Below are 20,869 nucleotides of genomic sequence, written 5' to 3'. Positions count from 1 at the left end.
AAATGTCTACACCCACGTAACCAAACCCCTATCTCCCTGCATTGGGAGCGTAATAGGTGATCCACACGAAGGCTTACGAAAGCCTTTGTAACGTCTTTGTGAGTTAAAAAGCGTGATGATAAGCATTGTGCCTCTAATCATCAGGATATCGGCGCTGAGAGACAGCTCTGAACCCTGCCTTTCTTCTCGCAGCACAGCTTTTGAAGTTCTCAGAAGGTTCCACGTTCCCACGGGACCTCTAACTGCCGCTCACCCCCTTCCCTGCGCTCACTCTGCGTTCAGCCCGCTCAGCGGGCCGATGCGTAGCCAGTTCTGTCTTCCGGGTAAGGAGGCCAGACCTCAGCTGTGATGCAATTTCCCCAAGGTTGCGCGACCAGGAAGTGGCCCAGCCTCGCAGGAGGTGTGGACAGTGCCAGGAGGGTGGGGAACAAAGGCACACAGCAACAGCACCTTGAAGCAAGTCAGGTCTACAAACAGACTGGGCTAATCACGATAGGAAACAGTGCAATTTCCAGCGGGTGCAAGAGAGCTGTTGTTTTTACGGAATGTTCTAGAGAGTGTTCGAGATCCTTTCCCTTCTTTTGTTTTTCCTTTATAAAGAAACGGCATCTCAGTCCAAGGTCTGCAGTGAGGTCGACGGAGCCAGTAAAGCAGAACAAGAGTTGAGTCTTTCTTCAGGATATGGGAGGGTTTCGTGGCTGGCTTGCTTAGGCTGAATAGGTTGGCGGTTATGTCACTTGATTGGCGGAAATGCAGGGAGCCGAATGGGGGAAGGGACGCCAGGCGGCTGGCCCAGCCTGGGCGAAGGCGAGAGGCATCTGGCGCCTCTTTTTTTTTTGGCTGCCCGGAAAAATAGCAGTAGCCAGTAGCCGTCGTTTGTGGTGCCTTTAACGCAGTCAGGTACAATGGTTGCGCTTAATCTTCCCAAGTGCCCTGGCCAAGTGTCTCTGGCCAGGGACAGTCTCTGTGCTTTCCCATCAGGTGGGGCTAATTGCGGACCCACCACACGTGCACGGTGAGAATTCAGTGAGGTCATGGAGGCAGGGATGTGCGGGGAGGGGGCTGGTGTTTGAGCTCCGCGCCTGGTTCACGGTGAAGGAGCAATAAATCATTTGGCGCAGGGCCTTCCCCTGGGCACTGCTGACATCAGGGCCAGATCATCCTCCGTGGGGGGCCGTCCTGGGCGCTGTGGGGTGTGGAGCAGCCTCCCTGGTCTAACCCACTTGATGCCAGGAGCCCTCCCCCAGTCATAAAGATCACGAAGTCCCCAGATGTTGCCAAGTGCTCCCACGGGGCAAAATTGTCCCCAGTTGAGAACTGATTATTTAGTAGGTAATTTACTTAAGGAAAGCAGTCTGAAAGATCAGGTGAAATGGCATCCTAGGAATGGCCTTTGGAGAGTCACTCATGTCACAGTGCCTCACCAGATGTCCCTGCTGGATTGGCTTTTCCTGAATGTCAGCCCGTTTTCCCAAAGGACAGGGTTAGGCGGCAAATAAGACAGTCCCCTCCTGTCGTTTTTTATCCTATTAGAAATCTCCAGGAGGAGACCCGTCCTTCCGGCTGGGCTGCATGAGGGAGGGTCCCTTCCTCCCCACCCCGAGAGCTCCTGGCTGGAGACATGCCCTCTAGGTCAGGGATTAGCAAACCCTTTCTGTTAAGGACCCAGTGGTAAATGTTTGTTGGCTGTGCAGTCTGCCTGCTCACCTCTGCCATCGAAAGTCCTGAACTGAACACAAACAACTGAATGGGTGTGTCCCGATCCAGGTCGTAGTAGAACTTTATTTACAAAACAGGGACAGCTGGAACTGTCCCGCTGGCCAGGGCGTGGCAGTTACTTGCAAGCTTCCTCCTGGGGTGGTGGATCCAGGTTGTACGTCAGGAGCAGGCAGCCGTGGGAGGTGCTGGACCGCGTCTCTCTCCAGGGCACGGGCGCTCACACTGTTTGGACTGAGGACCCCTTTCCACCCTCCAAAGCGATGGAGGACCCCCAAGAGTGTTGTGGATGTTCATCACATCTTGTCGTTTTTTATCCTGTTAGAAATCGGAAGCTGGGAAAAGTTCACAGCTCGAGAAAACACGAGTGCACGTTCCCTTAGGCACAGGCTCTGGTACCCCTGCAGGATCACGAGACCGAAGATGGCCAGTGACATCACGATGTCACCACGCGATAGATAGCCTAGGCCTTGCAGACCCCCGAAATGCCGCTCCAGGGCATAGCCTCGGCTGTGGCCCGGCGGGGTCAGAGAGCAGAGTTCACTTGTCAGGACCTACCCATGGATGGGCTGGGACGTGAAGAGAGGGTCGTGCCTCGGTGTCGTCGTGTCCCCTCCCCTCCCACGATGGTGGGAAGTGTGCCCCTGTGCCACGACCGGGATCCTGCTTCGTGCCTTTTCTTCCCTCCCCTCTCTGTGCATCCATCAGTCTGTCTGGCCTGAACCCCAGGTTGCTGCGGAGGCCTGGAGGCCTAGATGGGAAGGTGTGGGCTGGGGTCACGGCCCCGGGAAGGGAGGCCGCATGGTGTCTCACTTGCTTTCTCACCCAGCCCGGCCATCGGGCGTTACAGACGCCCCTGCCCTCCTCTGGCTGGAGGTCTGTCTTGGCCTGGAGCTCACGCGCCCTCCTGGGGGGGGGGGGGGGCCTGCGGTCTGGTTTACGCCCTCCACTGCTCCTGATGGCCGCCTCTTAGCCTACAGGAGAACCACCCCTTGCCAAGCCCAGATGTGTTTATAGCCTGTGCTCTTTGCCTCTGGGCAGCACTCAGCGCCTGGAAAGTATCCCCACCCACAGAATGCTCCGAGGGGGCAGAAAGTGAGCAGGAAGTGTCGCTGTGGTGAGCTTTGAATCCAGGCTTCGGAGAGGAAGCTCTGTTGTCAAGCGGTCTCTGTGTTTTATTTCACTTTGTGCCATGCGTGTGCCCAGAATTCCCAATGTCCGGGAAGCTTCCCAATTAAAAGAGAGAGGGATGTGATCTAAATGCCCTGGCGGCTTTGCCTTTACACCTGAATCTGCCGAGCAGGGTCACCTGCCCCAAACCACGTGTATATGTTTTACTACAGGCAGTTTAAGGGATTTTCACCTGGAATTTTGGTTATGCAGGATTTTAACCGCACGTTTAATTTTAACGTGAGAACCTGCAACCTCAGGTACAGCTCGCCTGTCATTCACTCTGCACAGCATTTATTAATGCCTGTAGCCTCAGTTGGAGCTTTAGAGTCTTAGAAGGAACCTAGACTGGGCACATTTGGTCCCCTTGCCTGGGGCCAGCCCCCCCCCCCCCACCGCCCCCGCGCTTCCTGACTGGCTGTGCACAGCTTCGGGCCAGCAGCGTTGGGGAGAGGGGCACCGGACACACACCCTCTCACCATGGCAAGTGGTTGTGCGAGCGCCTTCCTGCCCACTGCGGGGGGCCCTTCTGGAATGTTCCAGAGGCGGTCCCAGGAAGCAGTCGGACCAGCCCATGCATTCCGTCCTGTAGGGGCTCCTGTAGGCAGAGCCCCGGGGCAGCCTGGCCCAGCGCGTGGCCCCTTCCGTACCCAGCCCACCCTGCTTGTGCCTCTGTCCGCTGTGCCCTTGCACTGGGAGGGGGAGTGTGTGTGGGTGTGTGGGTGTGGGTGCCTCTTGTCTGTCCGGCTCTCAGACCCGTCACAGACGTGTGGGGCTGGCATCGTGGGTAGAAAATGCCGGGAGAGAGGAGACGAGTGGGTGTGCCACCCAGCTCCTCCACGGCTCCCTGAGGATTCCTCCCCCTGTCTTTAGCCGCGGGCCCTTGGCCCAGTCCTGACCACCCCTGCTCCCGGCTGCTCCCTGCGCACCCTCCGCTGTCATTCTGGTGCATTCCGCTTCCCCCCTTAGCTCTGCTGCCCCATCTCCCGCTTGACCTCCGTCCCAGTGCTCCTTGCAGAACAGAAGCCCGACCACGCGCTCCCTCCCGGCCCCGGCTCCCCCACCCCCCCACCTCCCGCCCCCGCCGGGTGCTTCTGTTTATTTCCCATCCTCTGAAACCATCCTCCCTCCCTTGACGTGTGTGGCAGACGCATCTACTTTCCTGCGTTTAACTGTCACACGCAGCTGTGTAACATGCCTCGGTAGGAACGAGTCACCGTCTTGCTTGCAAACGATGCTGCCGTGAGCGTGATGGGCGCTGGGCTGCCTGTTCCCCTTGGTGCGCACCTGAGGGCCCCTAGCTCAGTGGTTCTCACCGGGGGGACACTGGGCGGTGTCTGGGGACGTCTGTGGTGGTCACGACCAGGAGGCTGCTCCTGGCATCAAGTGGATGGGGCCAGGGAGGCTGCCCCACACCCCACGGTGCACGGGACGGCCCCGCATGGAGAGTGACCGGCCCCGGATGTCCGCAGTGCTGAGGCGTGTCTCCCTAGCTGCGGAGGCGCTGGGCACCGGGTGCCTGCGTCCTGTCATCGTTCTTAATGACGTTTGGCTTACTCTCGGCTGGTTTCCTTATGGTAGTGGTGCTGGAGACACTTGTCTTTCTCCATCTATTTTTATTTTTTCCATCTATTTTTTTTTTTTTTTTTTAGAAATTAACAAACTTTATATTTTTAGAGCAGTTTTAGGTTCACAGCAGAATTAAGAAGAAGGTACAGAGATTGCCCATATACCCCCTGCCCTGCCCCCCCTCCACCCACTGTGCACACCTGTCTCCCACCAGATGGTGCATTTGGTACAACTGATAAACCTATGTTGACGTATTAACATCACCCAGAGTCCGTAGATTACATTTGGGTTCACTCTTGGTGTTGTACACTCTATGGGTTTGGACAAATGTGTAATGATGTGTAATCCACCGTTATGGTGTCGTGTAGAATAGTGTCACTGCCCTAAAAAGCCTCTGTGTTCCGCCTGTTCATCCCTCCCTCCCTTCCTCCCTTCCTCCCTCCCTTCCTCCCTCCCTTTACCTCCTGGCCACCACTGATCCTTTTCATGTCTCCATAGTCGTGCCTTTTCCAGAACGTCTTATAGTTGGCATCATACAGTCTGTAGCCTTTTCAGATTCTTCTTTAAAAAAAAAAAATCTTTATTGGGATATAATTTGCATACCATACAATGTACCCATTTAAAGTGTGCAATTCACTGGTTTACACTGTATTCACAGGGACTTGAACCATCACCACAGTTGATTTGGGGACATTTCCATCACCTTCAAAGGAAGTCCTGCACCGTTTATTGATCACTCCCTTACCCCCCTCCCCAGCCCGTGGCCACCGCGAATCCAATTTCTGTTTGATTCCTCTAGGGACGTGCTATCCGTGGATTCTGGCAGTGTTTGGCCTTTGGTGTCTGGCTTCTGTCTCTGAGCATCGTGTTCTCAAGGTCCATCCACAGTGTAGCAAGTGTCAGTGCTTCTCCCCTTTTTAGGGAGGATGGCCACACTGTGTTGATCCATTCCTCCGTCAGTGGACCCTGGGTCGCTCCACCCTTGGGCTTCTGTGCGTCATGCTGCTGTGACCACACGTGTCGCCTCTCCCCGCTGTCACGGCTGTCCTGGGTCGGCCCCATGTTGGAGGGCTGGCGCTATCTCACTCCCTGGCCCCCTCTGACATCTGGGCAGTGCTGGGCACATTGGAGGCTCTTGCTGGGCTCTGGGTGAACGGGTAGCGTGGGCCCGGATGTCCAGGGTGGGCTTTGGAGGGACCCTGGTGGCCCCTGCAGCTGCAGGCAAGTGTTGGTGTGTTCAGATGTGCCTTTCTCTGGAAGAGGGGTCAATCAGCCATCTGATTCTCAGGTTTGCAATGAATAAGAGTGCCCTGGAACTTGCCTTCCCTGTGACCCCAGGTGCTGTTTGCATATTAATGGCAATCAGCCCTTTGAACCACCAGCTTTGGGTTAAAAAGTGGGAAGGAGGGAAAGTCGATCTTTTGTGTGTTCTTCTTCCTTCCTTTAGGGCACCGCTTCTGAACCAGGTTGCTCTGCCTGGGGACACTGGATGATGTCTGAGGCCATCAGTTGATTGTCACGACGGGGGTGGGGTGGGGGGGTGCTCCCAGCATCTAGGCGGTGGGGCAGGGAAGCTGCTCAACCCTCACCCCCTGCGGTGTCCATGATGGCCCCCCCCCCCCCTCAACAGAGAGTGATCACCGGAGGTCAGCAGAGCCTGCCTTAGGGTCTTCTGGAGGCTGAGGGTCCTCTTTGGGTGTTGGTGGAGTGCCCTGGGGCAGTTTCTAATAAAAGCCCCAGTGCAAAGCCTTTTGTGCCCTAGGGGTGCCCTAGAGATGCAGCTCAGAAGACAAACTCCTTCACACACCTGATGAGTCACGCCTGGTGCGGATTGTAGAGCCCTGCCGGCTCCCGGCTCCCCATCAGCCAGTGACTAGTGTGGGTGGAATTCATTAGCACAAAGGGGTTAATAGAGAGGCGGCCTGAGTGGATGAGGTTTGAGCTAGAGCCTTATAAGGCACCTGAGGGATGTCACGGGGCACCCACCCTTTGGTTCATGCAGGCCAGCTTCCCCCTCCTCGCCCTCCCCGGCACCGTGGACATCAGGGCAGGTCATTCTCTGTGGGGGCCGTCCTGGGGATCCTTAGCGCCCCCAACCCCGTCATGACAACCAAAAACGTCCCTAAGGCATCGCCCAACGTCCCCTGGGGGCAGGATCACCCTCGATTGAGAGCCAGGGGTACAGGTGACGCGTGTTTACTGTAACAGAAGTTCCAAAGCACATAAAGTATTAACACCTCCCCTGATACCCGATGCGTAGCCACGGCACAGCGGGGTTAGGCCGTGTGCTCCCGGGGAACGTTCCCCGAGTGGCAGCAGCCGTCCTCACTTGAGAGGGCCTGGGGACCCTGAGGAAGGGGTCACTGGGCACCCCGGGGCGTGGGCAGGCTTCACGGGCCGGTGGTCTGTTCCAGGGTGGGACCTCCGTGAGGGCTGGTGCGGTCCTTCGCCCGTGGCGAGCTCTCCGTGTCTGCTGACCTAGTCCCATGTCCCTGCAGATGGAGGACGGCCACACGCTGTTTGACTATGACGTCCGCCTGAACGACACCATCCAGCTGCTGGTCCGGCAGAGCCTCGTGCTGCCCGCCCCCAGCGGCGGTGGCACCGGCGGTGGCAGCAAGGAGAGGGACTCGGAGCTCTCCGACACGGACTCCGGCTGCTGCCTGGCCCAGAGCGAGTCTGACAAGTCCTCCAACAGTGGCGAGGCCGCCGCCGAGCCGGAAGGGAAGGCCGACGAGGATGAGTGGGATGAGACGGAGCTGGGCCTCTACAAGGTGGGGCTCCCGCGGAGGCCGGGGTCGGTGTGCTCCGCCCGGTTGGCGCCTGTACCCCAGGAGCGCCCCCCAGCCCTCCATCCCCGAGGCTGGGCACCCCCGTCCTGTCATGACCATCTCCCCAAGGTTCCTTGGCGGAAACATAGGTACTCAGGGATTCCTTCCTAACCCCTAAAGTAGAATCCCGTGTCCGGGCCTGCGGGTGTCTTCCCTGTGGTCCTCGCAACGGCTGTCAAAGTCCTGATCCGCTGCCATCCTCCCCCTAAGATCATGACATTTCACGGAAGGATCTGGATTCCCTCTTCTATGGAAAAATGGGCAGTTCTGGCCTCCCTGGGCCACGCGGCAGGGGGTGGTTCTGCCCTCAGGGACACTGGGCGGTGCCTGGGGACATCTGTGGTTGTCATGACTGGGGGTCGCCTGGCATCGAGTGGGTGGGGTCAGGGTTGCTGCTCCGACCCCCCCCAGGGCCTGGGACCGCCTCCCTCTGGAGAACGACCCAGGCCCCATGTCCTCAGTGCCACAGCGAGAAGCATCCGGGCCCAGGAACCAAAGCAGGCTCTTGGCGGTTTTGCTCGTCAGGCATCCCTTCCCTGGGCCGAGTGAGAGCTCTCTGCCCCCGCAGGCTGGCGAGTACGTGGACGCGAGGGACACGAACATGGGCGCGTGGTTTGAGGCCAAGGTCATCAGGGTGACGAGGAAGGTGCCGGCCCAGGACGAGCCCTGCAGCTCCACCTCCAGCCCGAAGCCGGAGGACGACATCGTCTATCACGTGAAATATGACGAGTGAGTATCCGCGGGGCAGGCGGGCCTGGGGCGGCGGCGTGGGACCTGGAGTTTGGAACTGCCTTGGGGGTGATGATCAGGATTTGAGACCCCACCCTCGTGCTCCCAAACCACACGGAGGCCCCCCCACCCTGAGGACCAGCGTCGTGGGGACCTCGTCGGAGAACCCTGCCCAGTCGTCCCCTCAGGGTTGCGGTCTCCCTGTTTCCTGTGCCATCTTCTTCATACCACATAGCACTGTGTGAAACCGTCTTAGGTGTCCTCTCTCTCCCTCGCCGGAATACACAGTACTTACGGAGCACTCACTGTGTGCCAGGCCCTGCGATAGGCATGGGGGATTCCTGTCTGTGAACACAGAGGGTGTCTGAGTGGGCTCTGGCAGCTGTAACAGCATACCACAGGCTGGGCGGCTTCAACCTCAGATGTTTATTTTCTCACGGTTCTGGAGGCTGAGAGTCCCAAGATCAGTGTGCTGCCAGGGTTAGTTCCCAATGAGGGCTCTCTTCCTGGCTTGTAGACGGCTGTCTTCTCACTGCATCCTCACATGGCCTTTTCTCTGTGTGCACGGAGAGAGAGAGAGAGAGAGAGAGAGAGAGAGAGAGTGAGCTCTGGTGTCTTTTCCTCCTCTGATAAGGACACCAATCCCCTTAGATTAGGGCTCTGCCTTTTTGAGCTCATTTAACTTTGATGACACCCCTTAAAGGCCTTATCTCCAAATACAGTCACATTGGGTGTTAGGGCTTCAGTGTATGAATTTGGGGGATACAGTTCAGTACCTAACAGAGGGCAAGCGTGCCTGCCTACAGGGAGCTCACATTCTGTGGTTCTCTGCTGGGTCCCTACTGCCTACATCGGTTTCTGGCACATCCTAAGCTTAGCTCTAAGAATTATGGGAGTAATTGTACGAGTGAATCGCAGTTTTTGTAACATTCCCATCCTCTTGGTCAGGGGCTGCAAACTCTAGTTCTCAGGCCAAATCTGGCCCACAGCCTGTTTTTGTAAATAAAGCTTTATCGAAACACACCAATACCGATTCGTTTACACCTTGTCTGTGACTGCTCTCATGGTAATAGCAGCCGAGTTGAGTGTTCACAACAGACACCTTCCAGATGACAAAGCTGAAAATATTGACTGTCTGGTCCTTCACAGGAAAAGCTGGGCAGCCCTTGTACTTGGTGGTTTATTAGCAAAAATAATGAGTACCAGGCTATAGAGCTAGTTGCAATAGATTTGGGGTTGTCCCCCTCACGGCTGAGGCTTAACTTTGTTGCTAATAGAATATGCTACTTTTAGCTCAATTATTTTATGCCTTTTTTGAGGCTGCTGGAATATTCCTGCATATCCAGAATAATGACTTCCTATCATTTTCTAATCTCCAGTATGTTGTATTTACATAAACGAAATAATGTATATCCCTCTACAAAAATCACTTTCAACACATGTATGTGGAAGAAGTTAAGTTCTTCCCTCCCCGCATTTCCTGCTGTCTTAGTTTCCTGTGGCTGCTGTAACAAAGTACCACTAGCGTTGCTCCAACAGTTTATTCTCTCACAGTCCTGGAGGCCAGAAGTCCAAAACTAAGGTGGCGACAGGGCTGTGAACCTTCTGGAACCTGAAGGGGAGAATCCTTCCTGCCTCTTCCAGCTTCTGGTGGGACCGGCAGTCCTTGGCTTGTGGCCACATCCCTCCAGCCTCTGCCTCCTCTTCCTGTGTCGTTCTCCTCTGTCTGCGTCTCATCCTCTCTTCTTGTAAGGACATCAGTCACTAGGTTTAGGGCCGCTCTATTATGACATCATCTGAACTCCTTATATCTGCAACGACCCTATTTCCAAATTAGATCCCACTCCAAGGTGCCAGGGGTTGGAATCATAGCATAGGTTTTTAGAGGATGTAGTTCAACCCACAACACCTTCTGTAATTGGAACGTGTCGCTATAGCTGTGTGTTTTTGACACCAGCAAGTGAGATCATGGGGAGGGGGCTTTCCAGGCTGCTGTGATGAGCAGAACCCAAACCCGTACACCAGGCGGCCATCTCCGCCTGGCTTCTCTCTCTCGTCAAGGGACTGAGGTCCCCTGGCACCTGGGGTCTGAGCGTGGGGCTTTCCCCCCCTCCCCCAGCTACCCGGAGAACGGAGTGGTCCAGATGAACTCACGGAACGTCCGGGCTCGCGCCCGACACATCATCAAATGGCAGGACCTGGAGGTGGGCCAGATGGTCATGGTCAACTACAACCCTGACAACCCCAAGGATCGCGGCTTCTGGTACGACGCGGAGATCCTGCGGAAACGTGAGACCCGGACGGTGCGGGAGCTGCACGCCAACGTCAGGATCGGGTGAGTCAGTGCCTGCCGGCCTCCGCCTGGCCTCCACCCGGCCTCCACCTGGTCTCTGCCTCCTCTCTGGGTCTCCACGCCCCACCTGCTTACCCCGCCTAGGGAACTGTCTCTGGGCCCCAGGCAGAGATTTCAAGCGTCCTTGCTCTCTTTTGTTTGTCGTTTTGAATTTGGCAAACAGGTGAAAAGTCTAAAAGGGGCAAAATCCAGAAAGTACCGAAGGCCACACAGTTAATATTCTCCCTTCTCTTCTGTCCCCTGGTCACCTGGTTCTCCCCTTTCTGGAGACATGATGGTTCCCGGCACCTTCCAGGGCCACTCTGTGCACAAACAGGCGTGAATGTACACCGAACTACACACACCCACATGGAGGTGCCCTTCACATCAGGGATCAGCGGGCTGCTGGCCCCGCCCCTGATTGGCAAATAAAGTTTTATTGGCACCAGGCCACGCCCATCTGTTCACTGATTCACTGTGGCTGCTCAGTGTTAGGAGGACACCAAGAGGACAGCTGGGTAACTGTGAAACAAACCGTGTGGCCCACAAAGCCAAAAATATTTACCATCTGGCCCTTTGCAGAAAACGTTTGCCGAGCCCTGTTCTTCCTTGCCTCTGTGTGTGTAGAAAACTTACCATCTTACCCGTTTTTAAGTGCACAGCTCAGTGGCATTAAGTACATATGTATTGCTGGACAACCATCCCCACCATCCATCTCCAGAACTTTCTCATCTTCCCAAACTGAAACTCTGTCCCCAGGAAACACTGACTCCCCATCCCCCTTCCCCAGCCCCCGGCCCCACCATCTACTTCCCGTCTCTATGGATGTGATGACTCTAGGCACCTCCTATGAGTGGGACCACACAGGATTTGTCCTTTTGTGTCTGGCTTTTTTCACCGAGTATAATGTTCTCAAGGTTCATCCATGTTTCATGATGAACGTCTTTTTTGGTGGCTGAGTAATACTCCATTGTATGTATTGTATATAGACATGATCTTCGGGGCAACAGTGTCCTGAGCATAGGCACAGCAAGTGCAAAGGCCCTGGGGCAGGACCATTCCTGGTGCGTTTGTGACCTTGCAAGGAGGCCAGTGGGCTGGAGTGGAGGGAGAGAGGGAGGAAGGAAGCATTCAGGGCATGGCCGGGAGTGGTGCGGAGCTGGTGTGTATTCTCTGTTGCTGGCAGCCATCAGAGCTGAAAGCACGGGAGCCACAGGCTTTGACCTATAATTAGGACTCATCACTCGGGCAGCCGAGCTGGGAATGGACTGCAGGGGGCAGCATAGCCGCAGGGAGACCAGGGAGGAGGCCGATGGGGGCGTAGAGGGGCAAGGGCCCAGGGCTCGGCCCTGGTACAGTGATGTGATTGTTAAAAAGTAACCTGCTTCTTGTTTTGTTTCTTTTTTATGTTTTCTCGTTTTCCACTTCTTTAATTTCTGCTCTCATTTTTTTTTTTTTAATATTTTTATTTATGTAGCTAGTTATTTATGGCTGTGACATGTGGGATCTTGGCTTCCCGACTGGGGATCGAACCCATGCCCCCTGCAGTGCAAGTGTGGAGTCCTAACCACTGGACTGGACCGGACTGCCAGGGAATTCCCTGGTCTCATCTTTGTAATTTTCTCCCTTCTCCTTTCTTTGGGTTGATTTTGCTTTTCTTTTTCTAGTGTTTTTTTTTTTTTTGAGGTAGTAACTTAGATTATTGTAGCTCTAATATAAGCATTTATTTATTTATTTTTAAACATTTATTTGTTTATTTTGGCTGCGCTGGGTCTTAGTTGTGGCATGCGAGAACTTTCAGTTGTGGCGTGCGGACTTCTTAGTTGCGGCGTGTGGACTCTTAGTTGTGGCATGCATGCAGGATCCAGTTCCCTGACCAGGGGTCGAACCCGTGCCCCCTGCAGTGGAAGCCGGAGTCTTAACTACCGGACCACCAGGGAAGTCCCACTTGGCATACATTATTGACCCTTGAACAACTCGGGGGTTACAGATGCTGACCCCCGTGCAGTTAATAAGAATCTGAGCATTAACTTACGGTCTGCCTTCCATCTCTGCGGTTCCGTTGTATCTGTGGTTCCGCATCTGAAGATTCAACCGACTGGGGATTGTGTGGTACTGCCATATTTACTATTGAAAAAAATCCGCCTATAACTGGATTCGTGCAGTTCAAATTCATGTTGGTCAGGGGTCAATTGTATTTAGACCATTTACATTTAAGGTAATTATTAGTATGTTAGGGCTTGAGCCTGCCATTTTGTTATTTGTTTTCTATTTGTTTTCTCTGTTTCTTTTTCCTGTTGCTCTTTTTCTGTCCTTCCTGTGGGTTATGTAAGTATTTTTTAGGATTCTATCTTGATTTATTATTTATTTATTTATTTATTTATTTAGCATATTATCAGTACATTTTAATTAATTATTTTTTGGGGGGCTGTGCTGGGTCTTCGTTTCTGTGTGAGGGCTTTTCTCCAGTTGCGGCAAGCGGGGGCCACTCTTCATCGCGGTGCGCGGGCCTCTCACTGTCGCGGCCTCTCCTGTTCCAGAGCACAGGCTCCAGACATTCAGGCTCAATAGTTGTGGCTCACGGGCCTAGTTGCTCCGCGGCATGTGGGATTTTCCCAGACCAGGGCTCGAACCTGTGTCCCCTGCATTGGCAGGCAGATTCTCAACCACTGCGCCACCAGGGAAGCCCTCTATCTTGATTTACTGATGGTCTTTTGGAGTGTATTGCTTTATACGGTTTTTTTAGTGGTTTCTCTGGATTTTATCATAGAAACGTGTGACATACTGGTATCTCTTTTCCCACTTTGAGGGAAGTGTGGAAATCTTTCTTCCATTTACATTCCTTTATAGTCACTGTCTTGAACATCAGATGGTGTTATGGTTTTTATTTCAATCATCATATATGATTTAGAAAACCCGTAAGAAGCATAATTTATTGTATGGACCCATATTTCTGCTCTTTCTATTCTTTCTTCCTTCTTTTTCCTCCAAGATGCTTTCCTTTTTAATTTCCTATCTATTTGAAGAACTTCCTTCATTATTCTATAAAGGTGTGTTGGCTAGCAATGAATTCTTTTAATTTTCCTTCATCTGAGATGATGACCACCACCGTTATATTGAAGTAACTCCCAAGCATTGACTCATTGTATCTGTTAATGTTTTCAAGTATATTTCTTCAAAATGATTCTTTTAAAGAGACATACTTTTAATGCTATTATTACAACATAAAAATTAACTAATTTCTTAACATATAGCCAGTCATTGTTCAGTCTTCCAATTAGCTCACTCTTTTTTTAAATTATTTGTTTAAGATCTAAGTAACGTCCAAAGATTTCAGTTAGGTTGGCAGATCTCTCTCTCTTTTTTTTTTAAATTTATTTATTTTATTTATTTTATTTTTGGCTGTGTTGGGTCTTCACTGCTGCGCACGGGCTTTTCTCTGGTTGCAGCGAGCGCGGGCTTCTCACCGTGGTGGCCTCTCTTGTTGCGGAGCATGGGCTCTAGGCACGCGGGCCTCAGTAGTTGGGGCTCGCGGGCTCCAGAGTGCAGGCTCAGTAGTTGTGGCTCACGGGCTCTAGAACGCAGGCTCAGTAGTTGTGGTGCATGGGCTTAGTTGCTCCGCGGCATGTGGGATCCTCCCGGACCAGGGCTCAAACCCGTGTCCCCTGCACTGGCAGGCGGACTAATTTATTTGTTGGGGAAGCCTGGTTGTTTGTCCCACAGACTCTGCACAGTCTGGATTTCCCACCAGCATCCTCACGGTGTCATTTCCTCTGTTCCTCTGTCCCTGTGTTTCCTGTGAACTGGTGGGTAGATCTGGACCTTCCCATCTAGTTTCACAGCCTCGAGCCACACGTGCTGCCTAGCCCTTGAAATGTGGCCAGGACACATTAAGATGCGTCGTGAGTGTAAAATGCACAATGGACTTCAAAGATTTAGTGCTGAAAAAGAATGCAAACTAGCTTGTTAATAATTCCTTAACGTTCATTACATGTTGAAATGATATTTTGTATACATTGGGTTACATAAAACATCCTCAAATTGATTCCATCTGCTTTTACTTTTTGAATGTGGTTCTCAGGCAGTGTGAAATTATACACCTGACTCGCATTTGCTTTCCCTAGATGGTTGCCGATGATGTAGGTGATGGGATGATCTGATGGAGGTGGTGAGATGATCCCTGGGGTCGTTTTAACTTAGAGGAGTTTTTGTATTTTGATCAGACCTTTATTGCTTTTGCCTGTTGGGCCTTGTTAAATGGGCCTTGTCTACACGCAGGTTAGAAATGATTCTCTCAAATGCATCACGTGATGAAACTCTGGTTTGTCTGTTGTTTTCACCTTGTTCCTGATTTGGTAGGGCTTGAATTTGCAAGGGGAGTAGCTAATCGAGTTCACGGTGCCCTGCAAAAGCCTGTTCTCTGATGCAATTAGAGGCGGAGCTGTTCACAGGCTCTGAGAGCTGTGTTGACGTGGCGAAGTCTTCTCGGGCGCTTCGGCGGGGCCGGCCCTGTGGGATGTCCTAACGGCCCGTCTCTCGCAGGGATGATTCTCTCAATGACTGTCGGATCATCTTCGTGGACGAGGTTTTCAAGATTGAGCGCCCTGGCGAGGGGAACCCCATGGTGGAAAACCCGACAAGAAGTGAGTTCCGATCCCGCCCCTCTGCGGTGGGCGGGCAGGGCGCCCGGTGTGGCGGGGTCGTGCCTGAGCTGACCCCATCCTCCCGCGTCCAGGGAAGAGCGGGCCCTCCTGCAAGCACTGCAAGGACGACGAGCGGAAGCCGTGCCGCATGTGCGCCTGCCACCTGTGCGGGGGCAAGCAGGACCCCGACAAGCAGCTGCTGTGCGACGAGTGCGACATGGCCTTCCACACGTACTGCCTGTGCCCGCCGCTCAGCAGCGTCCCCGCTGAGGAGGAGTGGTGAGTGCCTGGGGGCTGCCAGTGACCCTGCGATGGCGGTGGGGGGGGGGCGGGCGCGAGGCCTGGGCCCCGGCTCACTGCAGGGAGGAGGCAGGGCGGGCAGGAGCGGAGCGGGTGTCCCCGGCGCTGGAGGGGACGGTTGCGACGCTGGGCTGTGGTCTGAGGACCCCGACCTGCTAACGGCAGTGGCTGTCGTTTGCACCGTCCCCTCCCCGTGGAGACGGGGAAACTGAGCCCACGGCAGGGAGCAGGTGCCGTCGAGCTGCCCTGTGTGTTTGCCACGTGCCGGCTGGACTTGGCCTCAACGTGGGAGGCACTGCCATTCCCAGCGGGAGGGGGTCAGGGTCCGCCGTCCACCACGGGCGCCACTCGCCACACGCGGCTACTTCAGATGTGGCCCGTGCGACCGAGGAACTTGATTTCTTATGTCACGCTCATGGATTCAAGTTCACCCCCGCTGCCGCCACCCCCCCCCCCCTCCGTCCTGGTCTTGGACACACAGGACGGCAGGGGGCTGGAAGGAGGCGGCCGTGCAGCCACGGGCAGAGGGTGACGTCCCTGTGGTCGCAGGTACTGCCCCGAGTGCCGGATCGACTCCAGCGAGGTGGTGCAGGCAGGCGAGAAGCTGAAGGAGAGTAAGAAGAAGGCGAAGATGGCGTCGGCCACGTCGTCCTCACAGCGGGACTGGGGCAAGGTGAGGGGCCCCCGTGCCCCGTGCGCCCCTGCCGCCCCGCACCACCCCCTGCGGCCGTTCACGCTGCTCTCCCCTCTGTTTTGGAATGGACAGGGCATGGCGTGCGTGGGCCGCACCAAGGAGTGCACCATCGTGCCGTCCAACCACTTCGGCCCCATCCCGGGCATCCCCGTGGGCACCATGTGGAGGTTCAGAGTCCAGGTACCTGCAGACGTCGGGCCCTGGGGCTCGGCCGACGGGCGCTGGCCTTCCAGGAGCCCCTCCTCTGGGGAGGGCTATCCCAAGGGCAGGAGGCTGGGGATTCACGCCAGGTCCTTCCCTGGTGTGGCTCGGACTCGGTCTCTCGGGGGCAGAGGTTCTCATAACAAGAGTGATGCTTTCAGTGGAAGAGTCAGGCGCTGGCTCCAAAGGCGGGAGCGAGGAGGGCCGTCGCGCAGTGGCCGGTCCAGGAGGTGCCACTTATTTCTCGGTGGTGTTCACAGGTCAGCGAGTCTGGGGTCCATCGACCTCATGTGGCAGGCATCCACGGCCGGAGCAACGATGGGGCGTACTCCCTGGTCCTGGCTGGAGGGTATGAGGATGACGTGGTGAGTGTGGGGAGCTGGTTTTGTTTTTATGTAATTGTGGCAAATACTCAACGTAAAACTTAACCATCTTAATTATCTTTAAGAGCACAGCTCAGTGACATTAAGCACATTCACATTGTTGTGCAGCCATCCCCACGGTCCATCTCCAGAACTTTCTCGTCTTCCCAAACTGAGACTCTGTCCCCAGGGAACGCTGACTCTCCATCCCCTTCCCCAGCCCCTGTCCTTACCATCTACTTCCTGTCTCTGTGGATCTGATTTCTCTAGGGACCTCCTGTGAGTGGAATCACAGTATTCGTCCTTTTGTGTCTGGCTTCTCTCACTGAGCATCATGTCCTCAAGGTCCATCCACGGTGTAGCATGTGTCAGAATCTCATTCTTCCTTTTTAAGGCTTAACAATATTCCAGTGTGTGGACGGACCACATTTTTGTTTATCCAGTCATGCATCAGTGGATGCCTGGGTTGTTTTCACATTTTAGCTACTGTGAGTAATGCTATGAACCTGGATCTGCAAAAATCTCTTCAAGTCCCTGTTTTCAGTTCTTCTGGGTATAAAGAAGTGCGATTGCCGGATCATATGGTGATTGTGTTTTTAATTTGTTGAGGAACCTCCATACCGTTTTCCACAGCAGCTGCACCATTTTCCATCCCCACCAGCTGTGCACAGGCTTCCAGTTTCTCCACATTGTCACCGACACTTGTTATTATCTGTTTCTTTGGTAGTTGATCCTGACATCCTGGTTCTTTGACAGTTGACATCCTGACGGGTGTGTGTGGGTTTGTTTTGAGTGGGTCTCTCCTCTTCTCTGCGTACGGGGTTCAGCCTGCCCCCCGTATCTGTTTCAGGACCACGGGAACTCGTTCACGTACACAGGTAGCGGTGGACGAGACCTTTCCGGTAACAAGCGGACTGCAGAACAGTCTTGTGATCAGAAACTCACCAACACCAACAGGTTTGCAGAATCGAGTGTTCCTGTTTCTTCACCAGCACATGTCTGTCTGCCTTGTCCTCTGGTGGCTTCACAGGGGAGGGGATGGGTCCCGTTTGGGGCTTTGATGTGCAGGAAGTTAGATTCCCATTAAGAGTGTGATGGAACGTAAGGACCACGAATGTCCATCTCTTCCCTACTCTGTCCACCTGTGAGTCATTCAGATGCACTGAAGCAAACTTTTCCCCCAAAAGGCCAGATAATAAACGTATTTGGCTTTGCAGGCCGCACGGTCTCTGTGGCAACCACTCAACTCTGCCGTCATAGCACGTGAGCAGCCACAGAGCACATGTAAAAGAGTGTGGACGGCTGTGTTCCAGTAGAACTTTATCTGCAACACCACGAGGTGGGCAGGAGTTTGCTGAGCCTCGATTTACAGGATGGGGTAAAGCATAAACAGCATCACAGAGCCCAAAGGAAAAGACAAGAGATTTGATGACCTATGTATTATAAATTACACCAATAAAACCCATACGTACAATGAAAAGGCAGGTGACTCCTGGGGGAAAAGTCTGCCACAAGCATGACACCTGATGATGGTTATGCCCTTATATGTAAAGAGCTGTGTTGCAAATCAATAAGAAAAACTAACAGAAAAAAGTAAAGGACATGCAAATCATTCTGCCAAGTAACACAGATCTACAGTGGCCATGAAAATTTGTTCACCTTTAGTGATCAAAGAAATACACATTGAAGTAATGTTGAGGTACTATTTATTTACCCTGTAAAGTTGGCCCCAAATTCTCCAGTGTTGAGAAATGCCAAGGCATAGACTAGCGTTCCACTGTTGGTAGAAATACAAATTGGTATTTCTTACTTTCCAGAAAGCTCTTTGCCTAAATATCTTTTTTAAAAAAAGAGGGAAGGGTTCATTTTCGTGCATGTATTAGTCTAGTAGAATATTTCAATTTCACTAGCCATTTAAAAAATCTCATTTTTGGGACTTCTCTGGTGATCCAGCGGTTAAGACTCCGTGCTTCCACTGCAGGGGGCGCGGGTTCGATCCCTGGTTGGGGAACTAAGATCCCGCATGCCACGTGGTGCAGCCAAGAAAAAAAAAAAAAAATCTCATTTTCGGAGGAGATTTAACAGTGTGAGGAACTGCTCGTGAGCAGTGATAAAAGTCTGGACTTAAAACTCTAAGAAATCCGTTCTTTAACAACTGCCATCTGCACGGGAGGACAGCTGTGCGGTGGCAGCTCTCTTTCTTGCTCACCTGAGGAAGGTGGCGGCATTACATCAGATGCGGAGCTGACCTCCGGTCCACCGACCCCAGGCCTCTGTGCCCTTTGTCGGGACAGGCCTGCCGGCCCAGCCCGCGTTTGTGTGCCACCTGCTTTCTCCTGGGTGACGTCTTCCCCCACATCGTGTTAGTGTCCTGTGGCTCGAGTAACAAAACACCGCAAACTGGGTGGTTTAGAGCAACAGGAATTTATTCTTGCCTCATTCTGGAGGCCCGGAGTCCAAAGTCAAGGTGCCTCGGGGCCATCCTCCATTTGGAACCTCCAGGGGAGGGTCCTTCCTTGGTGTCCCTTGGCTTGTAGATGTAACACACTCCAGCCCCTGCCTCATGGGGCCCTGTCCCCTGTGTGTCTGTTTTCTTTCTTCTTTTTTAATTTATTTTCTTTTAATTTTTATTTTATTTATTTATTATTTTTAAAAAAATAAATTTATTTATTTTTGGCTGCGTTGGGTCTTCGTTGCTGCGCGCGGGCTTTCTCTAGTTGCGGCGAGCGGGGGCTACTCTTCGTTGTGGTGTGCAGGCTTCTCATTGCGGTGGCTTCCCTTGTTGCGGAGCACAGGCTCTGGGTGTGCGGGCTTCAGTAGTTGTGGCTCGCGGGCTCAGTAGTTGTGGCTTGCAGGCTCTAGAGCGCAGGCTCAGTAGTTGTGGTGCACGGGCTTAGTTGCTCTGTGGCCTGTGGGATCTTCCCGGACCAGAGCTCGAACCCGTGTCCCCTGAATTGGCAGGCAGATCCTTAACCACTGTGCCACCAGGGAAGTCCTAGTTTTTATTTTTTAAAAATTTTCTTCTTTTTTTTTGGGCCATGTCATGGTGCGGCTTGTGGGATGTGGGATCTTAGTTCCCTGATGTGGGATCGAACCCGGGCCCTCGACAGTGAGAGCGCTGAGTCCTAACCACCAGGGAACTCCCTCAGTTTCCCTTTCCTTATATGGACACCGGTCACTGGGTTCAGGGCCCACCCTAATCCATTCTGACCGCCTCCGAACTTGACTTCATCCGCAAGCACCGTCTTTCCAAAGAAAGTCACATGTTCACGGGGCCGGGGGCTTGGGACGCGACCCCCTCTCTCTGGGGGACGCAGTCCAGCGTTTGGGCCTGGCTCTCCCCGCAGGGCGCTGGCTCTGAACTGCTTTGCCCCCATCAACGACCTCAAAGGGGCCGAGGCCAAGGACTGGCGGTCTGGGAAGCCGGTCCGGGTGGTGCGGAACGTCAAGGGCCGCAAGCACAGCAAGTACGCCCCCATCGAGGGCAACCGGTACGACGGCATCTACAAGGTGAGTGGGGGCCCCCGTGCCTGCCCCCCGCCCCTGGCCCCCAGGTCACTGACCCCGCGTTTCTTCCCACAGGTCGTGAGGTACTGGCCCGAGAAGGGCAAGTCCGGCTTCCTGGTGTGGCGCTTCCTCCTGCGCAGGGATGACATCGAGCCGGGGCCCTGGACCAAGGAGGGGAAGGACCGGATCAAGAAGCTGGGGCTGACCATGCAGGTGCGTCCGGGCCTGCGCTGGCGGCTGGAGCTCGCGCCTGGGGCCTGGGGCGGGGAGCGTCTGAGCGAGGAGCCATGCTCTCTGGGGTTTTTCTCATCCCGGACGATTTCCAGGCTGTGAGCTGGTGACACCTCGCTGGCTGTACCATCCGTGTCCTTCAGCCAGTGGATATAGGGGAGGGGTGGCTTGGGCAGGTTTGCATCTTTGCTTTCGTGATGTTAGAGCTGAGAGCTGGGCTTCCTTATCTGAGCTGTGTTCCAAGAGCTTATCCGAAACCAATCTGGAGTCCGGTCTCCTCTCTCTTGGCCAGTCCCCTCGCATCCCATCTTCTCCTCCCCCTCTTCCCTGTCTCTTTTTGTTTTTTTTGGTTTTTTTTTGGCCGCACCTTGCAGCATGCAGGGTCTCCCTGACCAGGGATTGAACCTGTGCCCTCTTCATTGAAAGGCGGAGTCTTAACCACTGGACCCCCAGGGAAGTCCCCCATCTCTCTTTCTCCTCTCTGTCCATCACCCCTCCCTACCCCAAAAGCAGACAAACCAATAAAACTGGTCTAAATATAGAATAGGGCAAGGTCTAAATGTAAAGATAAGGTGGACTGATCC

The 20,869-nt window shown here is 54.0% G+C and overlaps 1 protein-coding gene across 6 annotated transcripts in view; it reads left to right on the top strand.

Moving 5' to 3' along the window:
- Positions 1-20,869, top strand: part of UHRF1 (ubiquitin like with PHD and ring finger domains 1) — a 32,835-nt gene that overhangs the window by 3,399 nt on the left and 8,567 nt on the right. For 5 of the 6 annotated variants that reach the window (XM_082379223.1, XM_082379224.1, XM_082379222.1 and 2 more), the window contains exons 3-13: positions 6,954-7,229; positions 7,855-8,015; positions 10,135-10,350; positions 14,890-14,990; positions 15,083-15,269; positions 15,840-15,963; positions 16,057-16,164; positions 16,446-16,550; positions 17,398-17,504; positions 19,895-20,057; positions 20,130-20,267. In XM_082379223.1, the coding sequence (XP_082235349.1) occupies positions 6,954-7,229; positions 7,855-8,015; positions 10,135-10,350; positions 14,890-14,990; positions 15,083-15,269; positions 15,840-15,963; positions 16,057-16,164; positions 16,446-16,550; positions 17,398-17,504; positions 19,895-20,057; positions 20,130-20,267 (1,686 nt within the window). Of the gene's footprint in view, positions 1-6,953; positions 7,230-7,854; positions 8,016-10,134; positions 10,351-14,889; positions 14,991-15,082; positions 15,270-15,839; positions 15,964-16,056; positions 16,165-16,445; positions 16,551-17,397; positions 17,505-19,894; positions 20,268-20,869 lie in introns of all 6 variants that reach the window. The other variant, XM_082379220.1, reaches the window with a different exon arrangement.

This window comes from Balaenoptera borealis, assembly GCF_965194805.1.
Source record: "Balaenoptera borealis genome assembly, chromosome: 2".
Classification (NCBI taxonomy): Eukaryota; Metazoa; Chordata; class Mammalia; order Artiodactyla; family Balaenopteridae; genus Balaenoptera; species Balaenoptera borealis.
The sequence above is the reverse complement of the archived record's forward strand: the minus strand, read 5'-3'. Positions and strand labels throughout refer to the sequence as shown.